At 40.9% G+C, this 18116-nt stretch overlaps 6 protein-coding genes and 1 long non-coding RNA gene across 10 annotated transcripts; 4 read left to right on the top strand and 3 right to left on the bottom strand.

Moving 5' to 3' along the window:
- Positions 1–28: 28 nt before the first annotated feature.
- LOC6573328 (biotin--protein ligase) lies at positions 29–11414 on the bottom strand. Of its 4 annotated transcripts, none has more exons than XM_015166875.3 (12): positions 10753–11414; positions 10362–10696; positions 10124–10136; positions 9024–9907; positions 8812–8963; positions 7766–7922; positions 7507–7710; positions 7261–7446; positions 7040–7189; positions 6829–6972; positions 744–1075; positions 29–684 (listed from the first exon to the last, which is right to left on the bottom strand). In XM_015166875.3, exons 1-12 carry the CDS (start codon positions 10892–10894, stop codon positions 507–509), a joined length of 2877 nt encoding a protein of 958 aa, XP_015022361.1. In that variant the 5' UTR covers positions 10895–11414; the 3' UTR covers positions 29–506. The 4 variants fall into 4 exon arrangements, with proteins under 4 accessions (XP_015022361.1, XP_015022362.1, XP_015022363.1 ...); XM_015166876.3 differs by having other exon boundaries at positions 9980–10136; positions 10362–10684; XM_015166877.3 differs by having other exon boundaries at positions 9980–10136; positions 10753–11413.
- LOC6573329 (kinase suppressor of Ras 2) lies at positions 1418–5147 on the top strand. The gene has a single exon (XM_001999379.4). The coding sequence runs from the start codon at positions 1701–1703 to the stop codon at positions 4710–4712; it is 3012 nt and encodes a 1003-aa protein (XP_001999415.1). The 5' UTR covers positions 1418–1700; the 3' UTR covers positions 4713–5147.
- On the top strand, positions 5590–6863 carry LOC122756760. The gene is made up of 2 exons (XR_006356609.1): positions 5590–6272; positions 6324–6863. It is a non-coding gene; the product is annotated as an uncharacterized LOC122756760 (long non-coding RNA).
- Positions 11415–11544: 130 nt separating the features above from the next.
- LOC6573330 (histone deacetylase 3) lies at positions 11545–13538 on the top strand. Its single transcript, XM_044007176.1, has 4 exons — positions 11545–11814; positions 11901–12121; positions 12183–12271; positions 12330–13538. The coding sequence occupies exons 2-4, from the start codon at positions 11964–11966 to the stop codon at positions 13391–13393; spliced, it is 1311 nt and encodes a 436-aa protein (XP_043863111.1). The 5' UTR covers positions 11545–11814; positions 11901–11963; the 3' UTR covers positions 13394–13538.
- On the bottom strand, positions 13448–15037 carry LOC6573331 (SWI/SNF-related matrix-associated actin-dependent regulator of chromatin subfamily B member 1). The gene is made up of 2 exons (XM_001999381.4): positions 14635–15037; positions 13448–14571 (listed from the first exon to the last, which is right to left on the bottom strand). Exons 1-2 carry the CDS (start codon positions 14904–14906, stop codon positions 13731–13733), a joined length of 1113 nt encoding a protein of 370 aa, XP_001999417.1. The 5' UTR covers positions 14907–15037; the 3' UTR covers positions 13448–13730.
- A 67-nt stretch (positions 15038–15104) lies between these two features.
- On the top strand, positions 15105–16284 carry LOC6573332 (39S ribosomal protein L44, mitochondrial). The gene is made up of 2 exons (XM_001999382.4): positions 15105–15246; positions 15301–16284. The coding sequence occupies exons 1-2, from the start codon at positions 15180–15182 to the stop codon at positions 16197–16199; spliced, it is 966 nt and encodes a 321-aa protein (XP_001999418.1). The 5' UTR covers positions 15105–15179; the 3' UTR covers positions 16200–16284.
- Positions 16201–18083, bottom strand: LOC6573333 (polymerase delta-interacting protein 2). The gene is made up of 4 exons (XM_001999383.4): positions 17710–18083; positions 17109–17571; positions 16697–17038; positions 16201–16643 (listed from the first exon to the last, which is right to left on the bottom strand). The coding sequence occupies exons 1-4, from the start codon at positions 17817–17819 to the stop codon at positions 16305–16307; spliced, it is 1254 nt and encodes a 417-aa protein (XP_001999419.1). The 5' UTR covers positions 17820–18083; the 3' UTR covers positions 16201–16304.
- Positions 18084–18116: the final 33 nt, after the last annotated feature.

The raw sequence follows: 18116 nt of genomic DNA, 5'->3' as shown, positions 1-18116 counted from the left end.
TTGTTCCGAAAATGATAACAGCACAAAATACTGAATTCTTAGCAGTCGAGGTTTATTTTCATATTTATATAGACTGCTTGGATTTGTATAATTTTATTAAATTCAATATTTGAGTTAACACATATAATGTTATAGGGAAGTAGTAATTTTTCGCATTTATAACGGGTAAAAGTTATGAACAATTTCAAGATTTAAGACACAAATATTTTTAAATTATGGCAAATAACTTGTTTTGATCATATTTTCGAATTACGATAACTTGAAATATTTATGAAAACACTTAACATTGGCAGTGTATTAATTTAAGCTATATAATTATATGTTTTGACTAAATGTTCACTTTAAGTGAAGAGAATTGTAAATATATAAATAGTTATAATTAATAATAAGTCTCTAAATGCGCCTAAAATTTCAAACAGTTAGTTCATATATAGTATATATACCTGACACAAAAGATTTAAGGAATAAATAATTTGTATTTTATATAAATTCCCATAATGAATTTTTTAATTGTATTTAGGTACTATCAATCCTTTCAACATATCAAAACTGTTACCATCGGGTTGAACAGTCTCAATCGTATCATTCGCCAATTTAACTTTTAAGAAACCAACATTATCAATGCCAATAATTTTGGCTTCCTTTTGTTGTTCGTTTTGCAGACAAATATTAATGCTTTGCTCACTAAAAGTAGAAAGAAAATATAATTAAAATTGTTACACATTTTTAAGCAATTCAATTACCTATGCAACCAAAGATCATAATACAAAGAGTAGAAATTTTCAAATTTTCCGTTTTGTACTTCTGCCAATATTCTTTCCATTTCATTAAAAATCATTGCAATAAACTGCTCATATTTCAGTAATGGTAATTTAGCGTTAGGGACTCGCACATTATACTCATTTATTAAATCGTTAATACACAACGTTGGCTTTGAATTGTTTAAATTAATTCCGCAGCCAACATTAACAACTGCCTGGGAGCCCAATAGTGTAGTATTTACGACAAGTCCACCAATTTTATTATTTCCATTGGCTATAATATCATTAGGCCATTTCAAAGCAATATCGAGTACCTTCAATAAAAAGTAATACATTATTTACAATATTTAACTAATCTTAATGTAATTTATTTACATATGTATATAATAAAATAAGATTTTGTTGACTAATTCTGAAATATCAATGATCATTAGGGCTAGTCAATAAGAATTTTTTTATAAATAAAATAAATAAATAAAAAAATGAGATTATGTTCATAATTACATAAGACTACATGATTCCAAACGAATTAAAAATCTCTTTAACATAAAAACGACTTTGTAGTGGAGCAATCAGCGATATATTGGGATAAAAGTGTATCGATATATTGAACTACACAAGAATAACGGCGATACCATCGACGATAGTTACGCAGCTCTACTACTTGGGTGTAGAGAAATTTCGTGCGTGCAGGCGACAACACGGCACCCGTTCTGTCTACCTTCTAAAAACTACTAAACTTATCGCGTTTTCCGCATTTCAGAATCTTTCTTGAGGTTTACATTTCGCGGGATTGCTCGTGTGTGATTTCAGTAAAAGAGACAAACCAATCAAAGTGAGGGAATGTGCATCAAAGTGGTGCAAACAAATGATTTGTGAGTGCATCTGAAAAAATCAATCAGTTTGTGCTGCTGCAAGGGGCGGGCGGTTCACAACAAAATGAGCAGCAGCGCCGCCGCCCAGCTGACTGCGACGCCAGTCAGCAGCAACAAAAGCAGCAGCAGCAGTAACAACAATACAACGACGAATGCAAGCGAAAGCAATCTAATTATCATACAGGATATGATTGATCTCTCGGCTAACCATCTGGAGGGCTTGCGGACACAATGTGCTACGAGTGCAACGCTAACGCAACAGGAGATACGGTGTCTAGAATCAAAGCTAGTACGCTACTTCTCCGAGCTGCTCCTAACCAAAGCAAGGTTAAATGAGCGTATACCCGCTAACGGGCTGCTCCCGCATCACCAAGCCACAGGGAACGAATTGCGTCAGTGGTTGCGAGTTGTGGGTCTCAGTCCGGAATCTTTGAATGCATGTCTATCGCGGTACACTACACTGGAGCAAACGTTGCAGCTGAGCGACGAAGAACTGAAACAAATGCTTGCCCACAATCCTGGTAGCCAGCTTGATGAAGAAGTGCGTCGTCTGACTAAAGCGATGCATAATCTCCGGAAATGTATGGAAACACTAGAGAGCAGCGGAGCAGTTGCGCCAAATTCTGATCCGGAGCAATGGCACTGGGACTCATGGGATCGACCTCATCCTCATCACATGCATCGCGGTAGCATTGGCAACATTGGCCTCGGACTGAACAGCGCCTCGCCTCGCACACATCATCGACAACATCAGCATCACGGAAATAGTAAGCCAAAAGCTAGTAGCAGCTCGGCGTCGAATTCTCGCAGCGAGCAGCAACCACTTACTGGCTCACAGATGACTTTAACATTAACTCCCTCGCCACCCAACTCGCCGTTCACACCCGCCTCCGGCACGGTATCCGCCAGCGGAACTCCTTTGCGCAGCTTTAGTACCGCGACAGCTGCTGGCACGCCACCTCCCGCCAAGAAGCATCAAACGCTACTAATGCATAACAGCAGCGCTTCGGATGTAGGAATAACGGAGCAGCCACCAAGGCCGCCACGTAACCGCTTGCCCACAGATCCCAGCCCCGACAGCCATAGCTCGGCCAGCAGCTCAGACAATTTTGTAGACTCTAGCAGCATCGGCAGCTCTAATGTGTTGCTAGTGCCGCCCTCGCCAGGTGTGGCACACGTGGGCATGGGTCATACCATTAAACATCGCTTTAGCTATTGGTTCGGCATACGCGCCACCTGCAAACTATGCCAAAAACAGATGTTGAGCCATTGGCTAAAGTGCACTGACTGCAAATATATTTGCCACAAATCCTGCGCCCCGCATGTGCCGCCCTCATGTGGTCTTCCGCCTGAATATATTCACGAATTTCGCCAAACTCAAGTGGGCGGTAGATGGGATCCATCCCAGCACAGCGGCAGCAAAATGTCACCAGTGCCAAAAAAGAATACGCTAGGCAAGCCGCAATTGCAGCAGCCGCAGCTACAGCATGGAGACAGCAGCTCACCAAGCTCAAGCTGCACCAGTTCCACGCCCAGCAGTCCAGCACTATTTCAGCAGCAGCAGCAGCAACAACAATTAGGCACGCCCAGTGCCTGTCAGCAGAAGCCTGCACCTGCTGGTGGAACAGCGAGTGGACAACAGGGTCAGCAGAGTCAATTCAATTTCCCGAACGTGACTATTACTAGCATCAATGCCTGCAATAGCAATCCGAGTGCAGCCCAAACGTTGATATCCAATGAGTCGCAGCCCCATATGAGCACAGGAGAGCCCCTGACCAACGGAAACAACAACAGCAGCTCCGCCAACAGCAGCAACAGCACCAGCACTAATAACAACAGCAGCAGCAGCTCCAATGGTCTGATCCACTCCCTGACTGGCAGTCAAGCCTCAACCCATTCGGCTGCTTCGCAAGCGTCGAATTTGAGCAGTGGAAGCACGGCCACCTATACGGCCAGCCTGGTGAACAGCGACAGCTTCTTTCCCCGCAAACTGAGCAATGCGGGTGTGGACAAGCGCACGCCCTTCACTAGCGAGTACACGGACACCCATAAGTCGAACGATAGTGATAAGACGGTGTCGCTGTCAGGGAGCGCCAGCACGGACTCGGATCGCACGCCTGTGCGCTTAGACTCAACTGAAGATGGAGACTCGGGCCAGTGGCGCCAAAACTCTATATCATTAAAGGAATGGGATATACCTTATGGTGATCTGCACTTGATGGAGCGCATTGGGCAAGGACGCTTCGGCACTGTGCATCGAGCCTTGTGGCATGGTGATGTCGCTGTGAAGTTACTCAATGAAGACTATCTACAGGACGAACACATGCTGGAATCATTTCGCAACGAGGTGGCGAATTTCAAGAAGACGCGGCACGAGAACCTGGTACTGTTCATGGGAGCCTGCATGAATCCGCCGTATTTGGCCATTGTCACATCATTGTGCAAGGGCAACACGCTCTACACTTACATACATCAGCGACGGGAAAAATTCGCAATGAACCGCACGCTGCTGATTGCCCAACAGATTGCGCAGGGAATGGGCTACTTGCATGCTAGGGATATAATACACAAGGATCTGCGCACCAAGAACATCTTCATTGAAAACGGCAAGGTGATCATCACGGACTTTGGCCTCTTCAGCTCCACCAAGCTGCTGTACTGTGATATGGGGCTGGGAGTTCCACAAAATTGGCTGTGCTACTTGGCCCCGGAACTGATACGAGCGCTGCTGCCCAGAAAACCGGCTGGTGAGTGCTTAGAATTCACGTCCTATTCTGATGTGTACTCTTTTGGGACCGTTTGGTACGAGCTTATTTGCGGCGAGTTCACGTTCAAGGATCAACCGGCAGAGTCAATCATTTGGCAGGTGGGGCGAGGCATGAAGCAATCGCTGGCCAATTTACAATCTGGTCGCGATGTCAAGGATCTGTTGATGCTGTGCTGGACCTACGAAAAGGAGCATAGGCCAGATTTTGCACGCCTACTCTCCCTATTGGAGCATTTGCCAAAGAAGCGTTTGGCGCGCAGTCCCTCGCATCCCGTTAACCTTTCACGCTCAGCGGAGTCTGTGTTCTAACCAGCCTACTATATACACTTATACATTTCTATACACACACATAAATGTTATGTATGTAAGCAGGCACACGCACACACTGTTTCAAATTAGCACAATTTCACGATATATATATATATATATATATATATATATTTGATATAGTATATGTATATATATATATATATATATTTGAATGTTTTTAAACACAGATACCCCCACTCATACGCATGTGTAACTCTAACTGTAATTGTCGTGCGTGCGAAATGTCAAATGAAACCTGCTCTCCGATAAAAGGGGGAAGAGAGAGATTGCCGAGAGCAAAGCTCACTTCCTCAGCCTCTCTAAGACTCGCAAAGAAAAGTTCAAAGTGCATGTGTTATAAAAACGATAACTGTAAATATACATTAAAAAACAAAGCAAAACACAACACATATGTATATGAATGCAAACATATACGTATATGTTCATTCAAATTATAGCAATTTACATATATACATTGTAAAATAATTTTAAATTTAATTACAATTACGAATTGCAAACAAATGTTTAATTAAAAGACAATGTTTAAACGTTAAAGAACAACAAGCAAATCAGAATGCGTTAAATAGGCATAGAAAATTACAAATTACCTACATTAATGAAAAGCAAGCACTGTGGCAAATCGAAATGTAAACATAAATCAGGTGAGCAATTTTAAAATTGTTAATTATGTATAAGCAAAGTTCTATATATATATAAATGTGTATACATATATAACTATATATTAACTAATATATTAAAAAGCGTGTATTGTAAAATGTATATAGCAAACAAATTTAATGCAAAATATACAACAACAAAAAAAATGTCAAAATAAACTATAAATACAAAACTTAAATTTATTCAAACAAATCAATTAGCTAAAAATAATGCAATATCACAAATTAGATGCATATATTTCCATTTGATTTTAATGTTTGTAAATTTCATAAAGTTTAACCAACTCATTTCAGTTTTGATTGAAATTAGAAAGAACAAGAAAAATGTGGTGAAAAAACTTTAATTGTTTTTGGACCAATTTCGATTAAAACCGAAAGCAACTAAAAACTTTAAAAATGTACAAAATATTTAAGAGTTCTCAAGTCGGCTGTTACCGACTAAGCTAGACTTTAACCCTGAACCCAGAGTGAAACGATTCTTATATAATTTTCTTACCAAATTAATACAAATAAAATTATTCAATTATGTACGAATCTCTTCATACATAACATTACACAATACTCTAAGGCTGAAGACATTCATAAATCGACATTTTTCAATCCACCATTTACGCTACATTCATAATCAGACTACTCCACTTTTTAGATCAAAATATTGGAAATACATCACATGTAACGCAACTAATATATGAATGAACGTGCTGCCATTGTAGTGGAATAATATAAAATTGTATCTTAATTTCACAATGGAAACCCTTTGGTTTATATATAGACTTGGCCATCCGAAGTTTCTGGAACTGTATGTTGAACCACCAACAAATAGTTTTTCTCTTCAAAAGTCGGTACCCTGTTTAGTTTTTCCAGGTCTTTTATACTCTAATATGTATGTATCTGAGCTTAATTGAGTCTGAGTCAATACTACTATTTGATGCAGTTGCCCAACTTTTTACTCGTTTTAGGGGTTTCGGGGTATGAAGACTATAAAGAAGCATTCTTATTTTGTATATATATATAATAAATTTACAAGCTTTAAAGATTGTATTGAAAATCTTTTTGAAGCAATTATAACTTAAATGCTTTAAAGAATTTTCAAAATAATGATATCCAATTCTGAAATAATCGCCTTTAGCGATGGCTTGAAATAATATACCTCAAAAAGCGAAAAATATTGTTGTCAAATCCTCATAGTTCAAGATTAATATACTGGCATATATAATCAGTGGATTCAGAGTATTGGAATGTATCACTAATCGTGTATGTACCACTAGCTTTGCGCATCGGCATTAAAGACACCTCATTGAAGCAATAAATATTCGAATTGATATAAGAATATTCAATAAAGTACGATTCATTGCTAACTCTATCGTCTTTTGTGATACCATCCCTAAGTCTATATCCTCCTCATAAGGCGTCCACTTTTATATTATATCAGCACTTACCCTATATAGCTTATGACCTCGAAGAGTATTCACAACTGCAGCACCAATCAGATGCTGTACCAACGGCAGGCGTGTGCCCAAGGGCGAGTCCATGTCGATGTGCAGCTGTGTAGAGAACATTGCGCATCCCAAAGGACTCAGCCACTAGTTAAGCGGAAAAGAATATATTTTAAAACAATTTTCATGTTCGCAGATAAATTAGATTAATTACCTGATTACCGCTGCGACCGACCCCCGCTGTCTGTTGAACCGGCAGCACAGCAATGCCATGCACTAGCTCCATGTCGTTGATGACATGCATTGAGCTACTCAAGACTGGCGCATAGATGACCAAGCGTCCAATATGCTCCGTTTTCAGATTCTGCAATTGTAAGTAAAATATTAAAAATATGTATCTATGCAAATTTATTTTGTATACGAGTTAACACCCACATCAAAGTAATCGACTGTGGAAAAATCATCTGGACAGGAATGTATCAGAATGGGTAATACATTTGCGTTTGCGGCCGGCGGCTTGTCATCTTTGCCACAGAACTTAATTGATAATTTGGGCATTATTATGACGTTGTCATTGCTGCTGCAACGTGGACGCAATTTCTCCAGCAGCTCAAACTTGGACTGCAAATAGCGAAATGGTCAGCAGGACACAGCTAAACACAGCTATAGGCAACACCTCACCTCATGACGACCCAAGAAATAGGCATGTTTGAAGACAACTGCGGCAGACGCAGCACCTTCAGAGTCGGTACCTCGCACCTGCACTTCCAGGTACTTGCGTAACAGGTCCGTAAAGATTTCGATACGTATACGTTCGCTTTGCTTTAAGATTGCAAACTTGACTTCATCAAACTCAAACTCGTTGGGATTAGTCTCCAAGTGAACCTGCCAATAATAATCGGTCTTTATCACTGAGAGTTTCCAACTATTTCGTACAAACCTGAGAAAAGATGGCTTTGCCGCCACTTTGCAAGCTTTTAGCCAACATCAGACTAGGTGTATTCCAGGTCTCCTCAGTGCCCAACACTTTGACTTCCAGCTGGTGTGTCTGACCGGTCAAATCCTTCAAATCCATGGACCTTGGACATACTAGAGCTCTAAGCGGCGTTCGTTTCGTATTTTGATTTTTTTTTTTTTTTTTGGTTTGTATTTTGTTATATGTTGTTGTTGCGAGTATTATCGTTTCATTTTGATTTTTGGTTAATGGTAAGTAGGATAATAGCAATGGACACATATAGCACATACACACACACACACGATCACAGAGTAAAAAAGAGAGAAAGAGAGAAAAATCACACGCAAGGAAGAGAATGGGAGCACACACAACAGAATTGAATGAAAATTTAAAGAAATTTTGGCACATTTAAATAATCAAAATTAAAACGAAAATATCATTTTAATTGTAGTTAAAAGTGGTAGAGGAAAATATATTAGTTACAAGTTTTTAAATAAATACATAGGTATAAATAAAATACATATAATCAAACATATGAATATACAATATGAATATCAACGATTCGGTTGTTAAATAATATACAAAAATAGCGCCAATTTCAGCATGAAAGGTTTGAGAAACACAAAATAGATTTGAATTAGTAAAAGATTGTAGTTAATTATGTTAGTTCAGCTATTCGAGTCACAACATTTAGTTCCAAAAATATACATATATTTAAAAAAAATAAATTCTGGCGGTGATTTCACTTCATGTTACGGGCGCCTGCAAGTATGCAACAACTTGATTTGGCTGCCAGAATATATTGTATAATCGTGTATAACATGCATTCTAATTAAAGATCAAAGCTAACAACAAGCAATCTATATGTACATATATTTATATCGGCAGTTGCGCGTGATAAACTTTAATGCGTATGTATTAAATTTCAATTTGTGGAAGTACATTGAAATTTCAATTTATATCATGAGTGATTATTTAATGTGTGGAAATGTTTTCAGTGTATGCTATTTACAGTATGCAACTCCACTTACGATTTACGTGAATGCGATTGGACCGACGACTCCTCGCTGTCGGTGGAGAAGTTTTTCTTAACCGGAGAAGGCTGGTAGCAAAAAATGTGGTGCATCATCTTCACCCGTTGCCATTTGTCGTAGGAAAACTGAACCAATTCGTGCTCGCGAACCTGGAACAGACAAATAAATTTGAAGTATTGATTTTCTATTAGCGAAATTAAAGGGCTTACCTCTGCAGTGCGATAATTGGGTAATATAAAATGTAAGATATCCGAACAGAGACTTAAGACCTTGCCACCGTGCAGAAAGTAGTCGACTAATATCTGGCCAATAGACGGAGCCACAGAGCCGCAGACCACCAGTAGCGCCGTCTGCTCTAGCCAGTGTTTCTGTGCCGCTTGCTGTGGTGTTAGCGCATATATGGTATACACGTCTGGCTCCAGGATTTGACGCAGTGTAACCATTGCCGAATCACGGGCACTGGCGCTGTCCGAGTAGACAAGTACATTTAGCGGTTTACTTTCACCCAGGCTATTTTTATTACGACGCAAAATGGGTCGTGGTCGGGTGGCGGATGGAGTTTCGGACGGTGGCGAACTTGGCTTCACAGCCACAAAACTTCTGCTCGGAGTAGATGCTTTTGCGACGGGCGTGCCTGCATTGTCCTGAACTCCTGGGGACTTTTCCATTTCCCTGGTGTTGGTTGATGATTTGTCAGTCTTCGTCGTGGCAGTCCCTTTTTCGAAATCACTAGGCTTGCTTAGAAGATGTTCAACTGGCGTCGGCTGCTTCAGCTGGGTTGGCTTGGCAGGAGACGGTGTCTTGGTGGTGGGCTCTACTATAGCCACTGCCTTAAGGCTGGCTTGGGCTGCCACGGGCGACTGCTCCTGTCGTTGCAGCAAGGGCTCCTGCTTGGGAGTACTAGGCTTCAATTCATTGCGGTTCTTCTGCTGCTCGAACTCAGTAGCCTGATGAGCCAATACGCCGAGTGCACGCAGATCCTCCAGATGCTTTTGCCAGCCCTCCGCACTGAGTTCGGCCGCCTTACGGGATTGGCGCTTCAGATGATTAGCCAGCAGCTGAAAAGGCTGTGGTTCACCCTCGCGCTGCACAGCTGCAAATGTTGACGGTAATTAATATTAATACTTCTTTGTATGTTTAAAATTCAATCAGCTAGTGCGCTTACACTCAATCCTCATTAGTGGCAGCTGATCATTAATGTATAAATTATTTTGTAAAAATGTCATTATCAATAGTTTTGTGAAGTGCTCAATATCCGTCTCGATGAGCACCGCCAGGTGGGAATCTATTTTCCATGCAATTAGCTTACCGTAATTTTCCAGCTGTCGATTTTTTAGAAGGTTGAATCACGTAAAGCATGAAAAGAAAATTGGTAAGCCACATCTGCATTAACACACATCTATACACTCTAGTGAAAATAGCTCAAATGACGCAATATTTTTATTGAGCATGCACACGCAACACTCCTCTCTAGGCACTTAGTCCAGCAGGCTTAGAACACTTTTAAGTCTTATACAAACTGCTTAGGTAACTGCGCAAAGACTCACCTGCACCGGTACACAGCTTTGTGTGCTGGCTTCCCGCTGCTGCAAGTCAATATTGGCCTCGATCAACAATTGTAGATGTTGCGCCGTGTCCGGGGACAGACTTATTCTGGGTTGAGGTTCGATTTCTGTTGGAGTTACTGCGGGGGTAGCAGTGTCCGCAGCATAGGCGAACGGTAGCAAACTCGGGGCTGATGGAAAGCTAATCCATGGCGTAATTTGCACTGATTGCAGTGGACGCAGGCAGCAACCATGCTGGTTACCATGCAACCACAGTATATCCGTTACCTTAGCCACGTTCCGATTACAGCACAGCTCCGAGCTGGCTATTGTGGGATCTATTTTAGTGAAGGGCCATATTAAATCGAGATGAAATTAAGTGTATTGCGCTTACCGAAACCGTCGTCTCTGCCAGATTGAAGTGCATAAAACGCTACGCTTGATGACTGCGCTAATTGCTCAGCAATTTTGTTGCAGGCCCTTTGAATACGCCAGGACTGCACCAAAGTGGCGCTCACGTAATAGAGGGTTAACATCTTGGACAAAATGGGGGCAGCGGTCACGAAGCTTTAGATTTTAAGTATCACCATGCACTGCTTGACACAGCTACACTATCTAATATATAGGTCCTCTTGCAATAAAATCAATTTGCGGTTTCGTAATGTAAGCAAATTAGATTTGCTTTTATCACTTCTGGAGCGCACTGTCTTTTACGCGCTTCCCTAGCAACGGTTTGACACAGTTTTCATATTCTGCTATGCCATGACATTTATTGTTGATTACTGCACACGCAGATTCCAGAGGACGCTTTTATGCTTATCAAAGCGATAGATAAGAATATGTGCCATTCACAGTAACACGTTTTATAATCAGCTGCTTAATTTAACAGAACTTAAACAAAATATTTCCAATTGGATATTTTAACAATTTAAATCTATAGTTAGTTTGCTATAATATTAGAATTTGTTCTCATGTTTTGTTTTTTAATTTTTTTGTTGTATATATCAGATTAAATAAAAAAAATTATGTTGTTTAATAAAGGTTTTTAAGCATTACATGCTTGTTTAAAAATGTTGCTGATTTTCATTCGTGTTCAAGCCCCGATTTAAATCGATGCCTATCAATAAGACAACACATATTATCGATATGTGATTGCTATCGGTATCCATGTTAATAACATTTTTATACTGTGTTAAGTTAACAAGCGAATGAACATCAAAAAGCAACACATAAAAAACACGCGTAAAAAGAACAATCAAGAATATTTTCGAAATAAAACTGCTAGGAAAAAACTAGTGCAGAACCTATGTGAACAAAAGTATTACTTCTGTTAAATAAATATTAGTATAATAATGAAGTGAAATAGAAACTTCGCCACAAACTACCTTAAACAGTTTGATAATGCAGCTTTACCTGAACTAAAAACATAATAAATAATAAGGATTTTGGAGCAACGGTATGTTATTTGGCTTGAACGAGCTAACTACAACACGACGACTTTTATTTATCGTGGCTGTACTGCTGATTGTACTATATGCAAAGAACAATATACTGCCCATATTGGGAGTCGCACTGGACAGAGATTAGCTTGTAGGTGCTATAAGGATGAGTGATAGACGAGTTTCATACTTTTACAATGCCGATGTGGGGAATTTCCACTATGGAGCGGGGCATCCAATGAAGCCGCAACGCTTAGCCGTCACTCACAGCCTGGTCATGAACTACGGCTTGCACAAAAAGATGAAAATCTACAGACCATACAAGTAAGTAATTGTTATTCTATTAATTATTATTGTTAAGTTCTGTATTTTTTACCCGTTGCAGAGCTAGTGCACAGGATATGCTGCGGTTTCATAGTGACGAATACATCGCCTACCTCCAGCAGGTTACTCCACAGAATATTCAATGCAATTGTAAGTGAAAATCCTACGATTAGGAATCGCATATCAATATATTTTAATGTACTTACAGCCGTTGCCTATACTAAGTATTTGGCTCACTTTAGCGTGGGTGAGGACTGTCCCGTCTTCGATGGACTTTTTGACTTTTGCGCCATGTACACAGGCGCCTCCCTCGAGGGCGCACAGAAACTAAACCACAACCACAGCGACATATGTATCAATTGGTCTGGTGGTCTGCATCATGCCAAGAAATTCGAGGCCTCGGGTTTCTGCTACGTCAACGATATTGTAATTGGCATACTAGAGCTGCTGAAATATAATCCGCGAGTTCTCTACATCGACATTGATGTGCATCATGGCGATGGAGTACAGGAAGCATTCTATTTAACGGATCGCGTGATGACAGCATCCTTTCACAAATATGGCAATTACTTCTTTCCGGGCACTGGGGATATGTATGAGATTGGCGCCGAGTCTGGTCGTTATTACAGCGTTAATGTTCCTCTCAAAGAGGGAATTGATGATCACAGCTATTTTCAAGTGTTCAAACCAATAATTTCAGCGATTATGGAATTCTATCGGCCTACAGCAATTGTGCTGCAATGCGGCGCCGATTCCTTGGCTGGAGATCGTCTCGGATGTTTCTCGCTTAGTACTCGTGGCCATGGAGAGTGCGTGAAGTTCGTCAGAACGCTAAATGTGCCCACATTAGTTGTGGGCGGCGGCGGTTACACTTTACGAAACGTTGCACGATGCTGGACGCACGAAACGTCGCTTCTTGTCGATCAGGAGATTTCCAACGATTTGCCTCCAACGGAGTACTATGATTTCTTTGCGCCAGATTTCACATTACATCCGGATGTAAATTCACGGCAGGACAACGCAAATTCTAAACAATATATGGAGCTGATCGTAAAGCATGTATATGAAAACCTGAAAATGTGTCAGAACTCGCCAAGTGTGCAAATGGTGCAAACACCCCGAGACGTTGATTTCGAGGAGCTGCGTATGAAAGAGGAAACGGACCCTGATGTGCGCATGTCACAGGCGGATGAGGATAAAATGGTTGAGGCAAAGAATGAGTTTTACGATGGCGAACATGATCAGGACAAACCCGACTCAATGGAAAGTTAATAAAATATTCTATTATTTAATACAAAAAGAAATGAATGAACAGAATGGCCATTGTTGGCTTTAAAATAGACATGTATTTATTATTTATATATATATAAATATATTGCCGACTAAATTCGGTGAATTCAGTTTTACGATGCAACAATTCACACGTATGTTTAATAGTGATTATAAATTAGTTTAAGATAATTAACTGAATACATTTAATTCTTGCGACTTCCCTTATAAGTTTCAGTATCCAGAGCTGATTATATATGATTTATTTATAATCACTATTATTGGAGCTTATCCACTTAAAACATTCACAAATAAGTGCGTTACTGAAACGAACCCTCGATTACCAGCCTGTTGTTGTATTAGCCAATCGTCGCATGCGTCGCGTATTTCTGTCCTGGTCACGTATTTTCTTTTCCATTTCGGCATCAGTTAGCGTCTCTAGGAATGGTGCCCATGCATCCGCATCGCTGGGATTTCGGAAGGGTACATCGATGGTGGATAATGGAGCCTCACTAAATGCATATGTACGACAATGCCAGGACAATTGACCCCGTATACTATATGCAATAGCTGTAACGAATTCACCACCCAGACCTAATTCTGCGCACAATTTGATGGCGAACTCTTCGGGATTGTTGTTCTTCTCCGACATATCCCATTCGACCTGATCAACAAGTGATGTGTTTCCCACATGAATATTTAGCTTAACTATAACGCGCTGATCGCAGCTTTCTTCCAGTATGGGCGGGTCGTTAGGGAACGCTTCGATTTGCTGCCGTATGGCCTGAGCAATGGCTGGAACAAATGGCAGGGGATTCAAGTCGAGATCATCGCACAGAACTTCGGCGAACTGTTCAGGTGTTATCATGCTCTCATTTTTGTTCCATGTGAAAGTATCACGAAGCTTTTGTCCCTCCAATTCCATATCCAAACGTATGGGCACTAAACACTCCTTCTGTGCTGCATTCTCCAGACTCGCTGTTGGATCTGTGTCGTCAAAGCACATAGGAAATGTGCGTACCTTTTTAGTGTGCACCCGATTGCGATTTATTGGCGTTGCCTGAGGCACTGCGTCAAGGTGGCTTGAATTGGGCATGGTTGGAACATATTGTGGCTGCTTCTTAGATTTGCTCTCCCGTGGTACTGGAGTATCCGAGGTATTTACAGAAACTGCACGATATCTAAAAATTCAAAATTATTTAGTTATATACAAGTAAAATTGATATTAGAGATATTGAACACACTTCTCATCATTGCCGGCCATAATATCATCAACTTCTACAGCCCGGAGCAGAGACACCGAACTGGCCAAAATGTGTGAGCTAAGGCCGGAATCGGCGAGACGCTTTCTTTCCTCATTGGAAAGAACAATACGTGTCATTCCTGGGTACTTTTTATAAAGGATACCACGGAAGTGCCGCATATAGTTGCCCACCTCCGAGCCCACATAATAGTATTCGCCGCCCTCTTCCAGTTGGAATGCCACAGGCTTATCACCATATGTCTGCAGCGCCATCTTTTAACTATGTAGTCTACTAATGCTCTGTACTCGATTTATTCGAATTTTAGATATATTTTATCAATTAATTTATTTCCACAAGTCTCACATATAAAAATTTTCATGCAAACAGCGACATGGCGTCGTTAAGGTGACCAGCTTTTTACAATATTAAGGGCTGCAATTAAAAAATTATCGAAAAATGTTTATCAAAAATAACTTGGGGTGGCAATACTGTTATCCATATGTACCGAAACACTGAGTGAATATTTTTAATATTATAAGTCAACGATGTCCTTATTACGCAGTGTTTTCAGTATAATAGCGCTTACAAAGCCTATTAACACTGCCGGTACAGGTATGTCATAAATAAGTAACTCAGTTCATACATTAATTACTATTTTTTTAACAGTTCAAACACGGCGAAACTTCAAACGCTGGGTCTCGCCAACGTTACGTGAGCTTGCGCATCGCGTTAAAAAGCAAGGGCCACAAAAACCAGAGCCGCGCTCTGGATTTCTTGAATGGAACTATCGCTCAGAGCTATTTGCATTTGGCAAGAGATTGAATGAGGAATTTCAGTTGCCGATTCTCCAGATAGCATTCACACAACAAGCCTATGCGAACCAGGAGCAGGAGCGCCAGCGGAAGCTTGGGATTGCAGAGGCTGATTTGCAAATAAGCGACAACAAACAACTAAAAGCTAAAGGCGCACATATAACTAGGGCTTACGTAGAGGCCTATTTGCAGCATTCACTCCCCAAATTGCCACCAGCTGGACAAAAGGCGATTACCTCGTACCTGTTAAGCACTGAAACGCTTGCGCATGTATCCATGCATCTAGGCACCAAAGAACTTATCTTCTCCACTGAGTATCCACCAAACAGCGAGACGCTTGCCGAAACACTACAGGCTATCATTGGTGCCTTAGCGGATTCAAGTGGTGTGGATCGCGCATTTCTGTTTGTGCGTGACTTTATTTGCACACAACTGAATCAAAAGGATTTGTTAGATATATGGACTCCTGAACAACCATTGGAGCTGCTAAGCGAAATCTGCAACCAACGGAAATTGGGTGAGCCGGAGCCCCGTTTATTAGGTGACTGTGGCAAAAACACACTTCTGGCTGCTTTCCAAGTCGGTATTTATGCAGATCGCCAGCTGCTGGGCAAGGGATTTGGTGAGAATGTTCAGACGGCTACAGAGACGGCCGCTATATGTGCATTGCTAACACTCTTTGACATGCATGAGAATCGGCGCCCATTTGACTTTCAAATACAACTGGAGACCAAAAATGTGAGGCTGGGTTAGATTAGGAATTGCTAATAAATTTTTTTATTTGCCCTAAACACATGTACTTCCTGAATGGTCAAATAATATTGAGTTGTAATAATAACCATTGTCTATTAAAATTCATTAATCCACATCGTCGTTTGTGGGTGTACCAACCGGAGGCGTGCTCACATCATCTGGTTTAGACTCCAGAGAGAAGGGCGGTATCTTGCAGTCGAAAGCATACCCATCCTCACGTTCTAGACGAAACGTTCCCCACATATGACCGCTTGGCGCCTGCAAGCTTACGTGACTACTGTATTGAAACGCCGGAAGTCGAGGACTGAGGATGGGCTCTTGGCCAACAACACCGCGCCCGCGTACCGTCTCCAGAGTGCCAGAGAGTGAAAAGATGCGCCAATGCCGTTCACGCAGTTGTACACTAAGTTCACCAAGATTTTCCAGCCGTATGCAATATCTCCACTGAAGCAGTACAGTTTCAATTATGAACAAACTAGGTATACTTTAATACTCACCCAATAAACCGAAGATGCTGGGGTTTCGCGGCATCCCATATAAAATGGTATAACTGTTATGCGAACATTTTCAGTTGTCTCTTTGTGTACATCACTCATATCCAACCACGGGTGATTCTTTTCCTGCCACGCCTTCAGAGTATCCTGGCCCACAAATGGTGGTTCAGCATCCGGAGCATAAGATAAAAACTTATCAAACAGTTCGTGTTGCAAAGGATGCTTATCAGTTGAGCTATATGGCATAATGTCATCGTGCGCAACGTAATCTAGCCCAGGAATAGCGTACAGGCTGCGATTCGAGTCCTGATTCCCCAAAAAAGTGACAGCCTCGGTCTGAGCGCGCTAAAATAACGATTCGATATTAATTATTTAATGTCTATGAAAAACACATGTATAAATACAAATTACTCACAATGTAGGGACAGTCCCTAGTATCAATGAGCACCTGATAAAACGTTTGCGTTTTGCCTTTGACCTCTTTGGCATCGACAGAGCTACTCGCGTTGGCGTTAGTAGCTGGTTTTGCGGTACCCATACTTTGGGTACTCTGCGGGTCGGTAGCCGTATTGGTTGTATTCCATGCAGTGGGAGCATCATCACTCTGTGTAGCTCCTACTGTCCCACTGCTATCGCCACTGCCTTCGTTAAATCTAAGTGGTGAAGCCTCTGTAGTGCATGCAGTAGGCGTTGCTGTTGCCGTTGCTGTTGTGGTCGTCGTTGTCGGCTTTCTAGGATTGTGTAAATCACGATCATATACGCGTGCCGTCCATGGGAAGAGTATCACTCCGCGATACCCAAAGATACGGTGCAAGAACAGTTGACCGGTATCGTACTTGCCTTCTTTTGCCTCCAACAGGCGTCCAACCTCGGCAAGTCTAGCATTGTATATAAGAGAATTTAATTATGCAACGTTTCTTTTTGTTTGCTGGCGTTGTACAGTCTGTTCACTACCCAAACCCCTTAACCACAACACAACAAATATATATTTTCAAAATAAAAAAATAATCTCTTACTTGGTTGGACTAACTGCCTGCTTTTTCATATGGCGTTTGAATATAATATCACATCTTTGCAGCAATTGCCAGCGCTTTTCCAACTTGCAGAAGTGAAGCAGTAAACCCATTTGTTGTCAATTGCAATATTTAGTAAGTGCAGCAGCAGCAACAGCAGCCCGTTATTGCCCTGAACGTTTCTTAGACCAGCTTTTATGCAACTCAATAGCGGGAAGATGGCCAGTTATGGTGTTACAACGTATTTGCAGTACATAAAAGATTGAAGTAGGTACATGTGCTAGTTAATTTTATAACTTTCTTAATTTTGTCTAACGAGAAACATTGTTATTATAATATTTAGTTTTGTTTTTATTTTTTGACTTATTTTCCAAGTCAGTTCGATATATATATATATATATATTTTATTC

This window comes from Drosophila mojavensis, unplaced genomic scaffold (assembly GCF_018153725.1).
Source record: "Drosophila mojavensis isolate 15081-1352.22 unplaced genomic scaffold, ASM1815372v1 contig_16, whole genome shotgun sequence".
Lineage (NCBI taxonomy): Eukaryota > Metazoa > Arthropoda > Insecta > Diptera > Drosophilidae > Drosophila > Drosophila mojavensis.
The sequence above is the reverse complement of the archived record's forward strand: the minus strand, read 5'-3'. Positions and strand labels throughout refer to the sequence as shown.

Coding starts and splice junctions, on each gene's coding strand:
- LOC6573328 (XM_015166877.3), bottom strand. CDS start 10,894: ATGTTAACCCTCTATTACGTGAGCGCCACTTTGGTGCAGTCCTGGCGT. Junction 8,964..9,023: donor CCAATTATCGCACTGCAGAG/GTAAGCCCTTTA, acceptor TGTCTGTTCCAG/GTTCGCGAGCACGAATTGGT. Junction 7,923..8,811: donor CAATCGCATTCACGTAAATC/GTAAGTGGAGTT, acceptor AACGCCGCTTAG/AGCTCTAGTATGTCCAAGGT.
- LOC6573332 (XM_001999382.4), top strand. CDS start 15,180: ATGTCCTTATTACGCAGTGTTTTCAGTATAATAGCGCTTACAAAGCCT. Junction 15,247..15,300: donor TATTAACACTGCCGGTACAG/GTATGTCATAAA, acceptor TTTTTTTAACAG/TTCAAACACGGCGAAACTTC.
- LOC6573331 (XM_001999381.4), bottom strand. CDS start 14,906: ATGGCGCTGCAGACATATGGTGATAAGCCTGTGGCATTCCAACTGGAA. Junction 14,572..14,634: donor ATGGCCGGCAATGATGAGAA/GTGTGTTCAATA, acceptor TTGAATTTTTAG/ATATCGTGCAGTTTCTGTAA.
- LOC6573330 (XM_044007176.1), top strand. CDS start 11,964: ATGAGTGATAGACGAGTTTCATACTTTTACAATGCCGATGTGGGGAAT. Junction 12,122..12,182: donor AAAATCTACAGACCATACAA/GTAAGTAATTGT, acceptor TACCCGTTGCAG/AGCTAGTGCACAGGATATGC. Junction 12,272..12,329: donor ACAGAATATTCAATGCAATT/GTAAGTGAAAAT, acceptor ATGTACTTACAG/CCGTTGCCTATACTAAGTAT.
- LOC6573333 (XM_001999383.4), bottom strand. CDS start 17,819: ATGGGTTTACTGCTTCACTTCTGCAAGTTGGAAAAGCGCTGGCAATTG. Junction 17,572..17,709: donor CAGGCAGTTAGTCCAACCAA/GTAAGAGATTAT, acceptor ATACAATGCTAG/ACTTGCCGAGGTTGGACGCC. Junction 17,039..17,108: donor CTAGGGACTGTCCCTACATT/GTGAGTAATTTG, acceptor TCGTTATTTTAG/CGCGCTCAGACCGAGGCTGT.
- LOC6573329 (XM_001999379.4), top strand. CDS start 1,701: ATGAGCAGCAGCGCCGCCGCCCAGCTGACTGCGACGCCAGTCAGCAGC.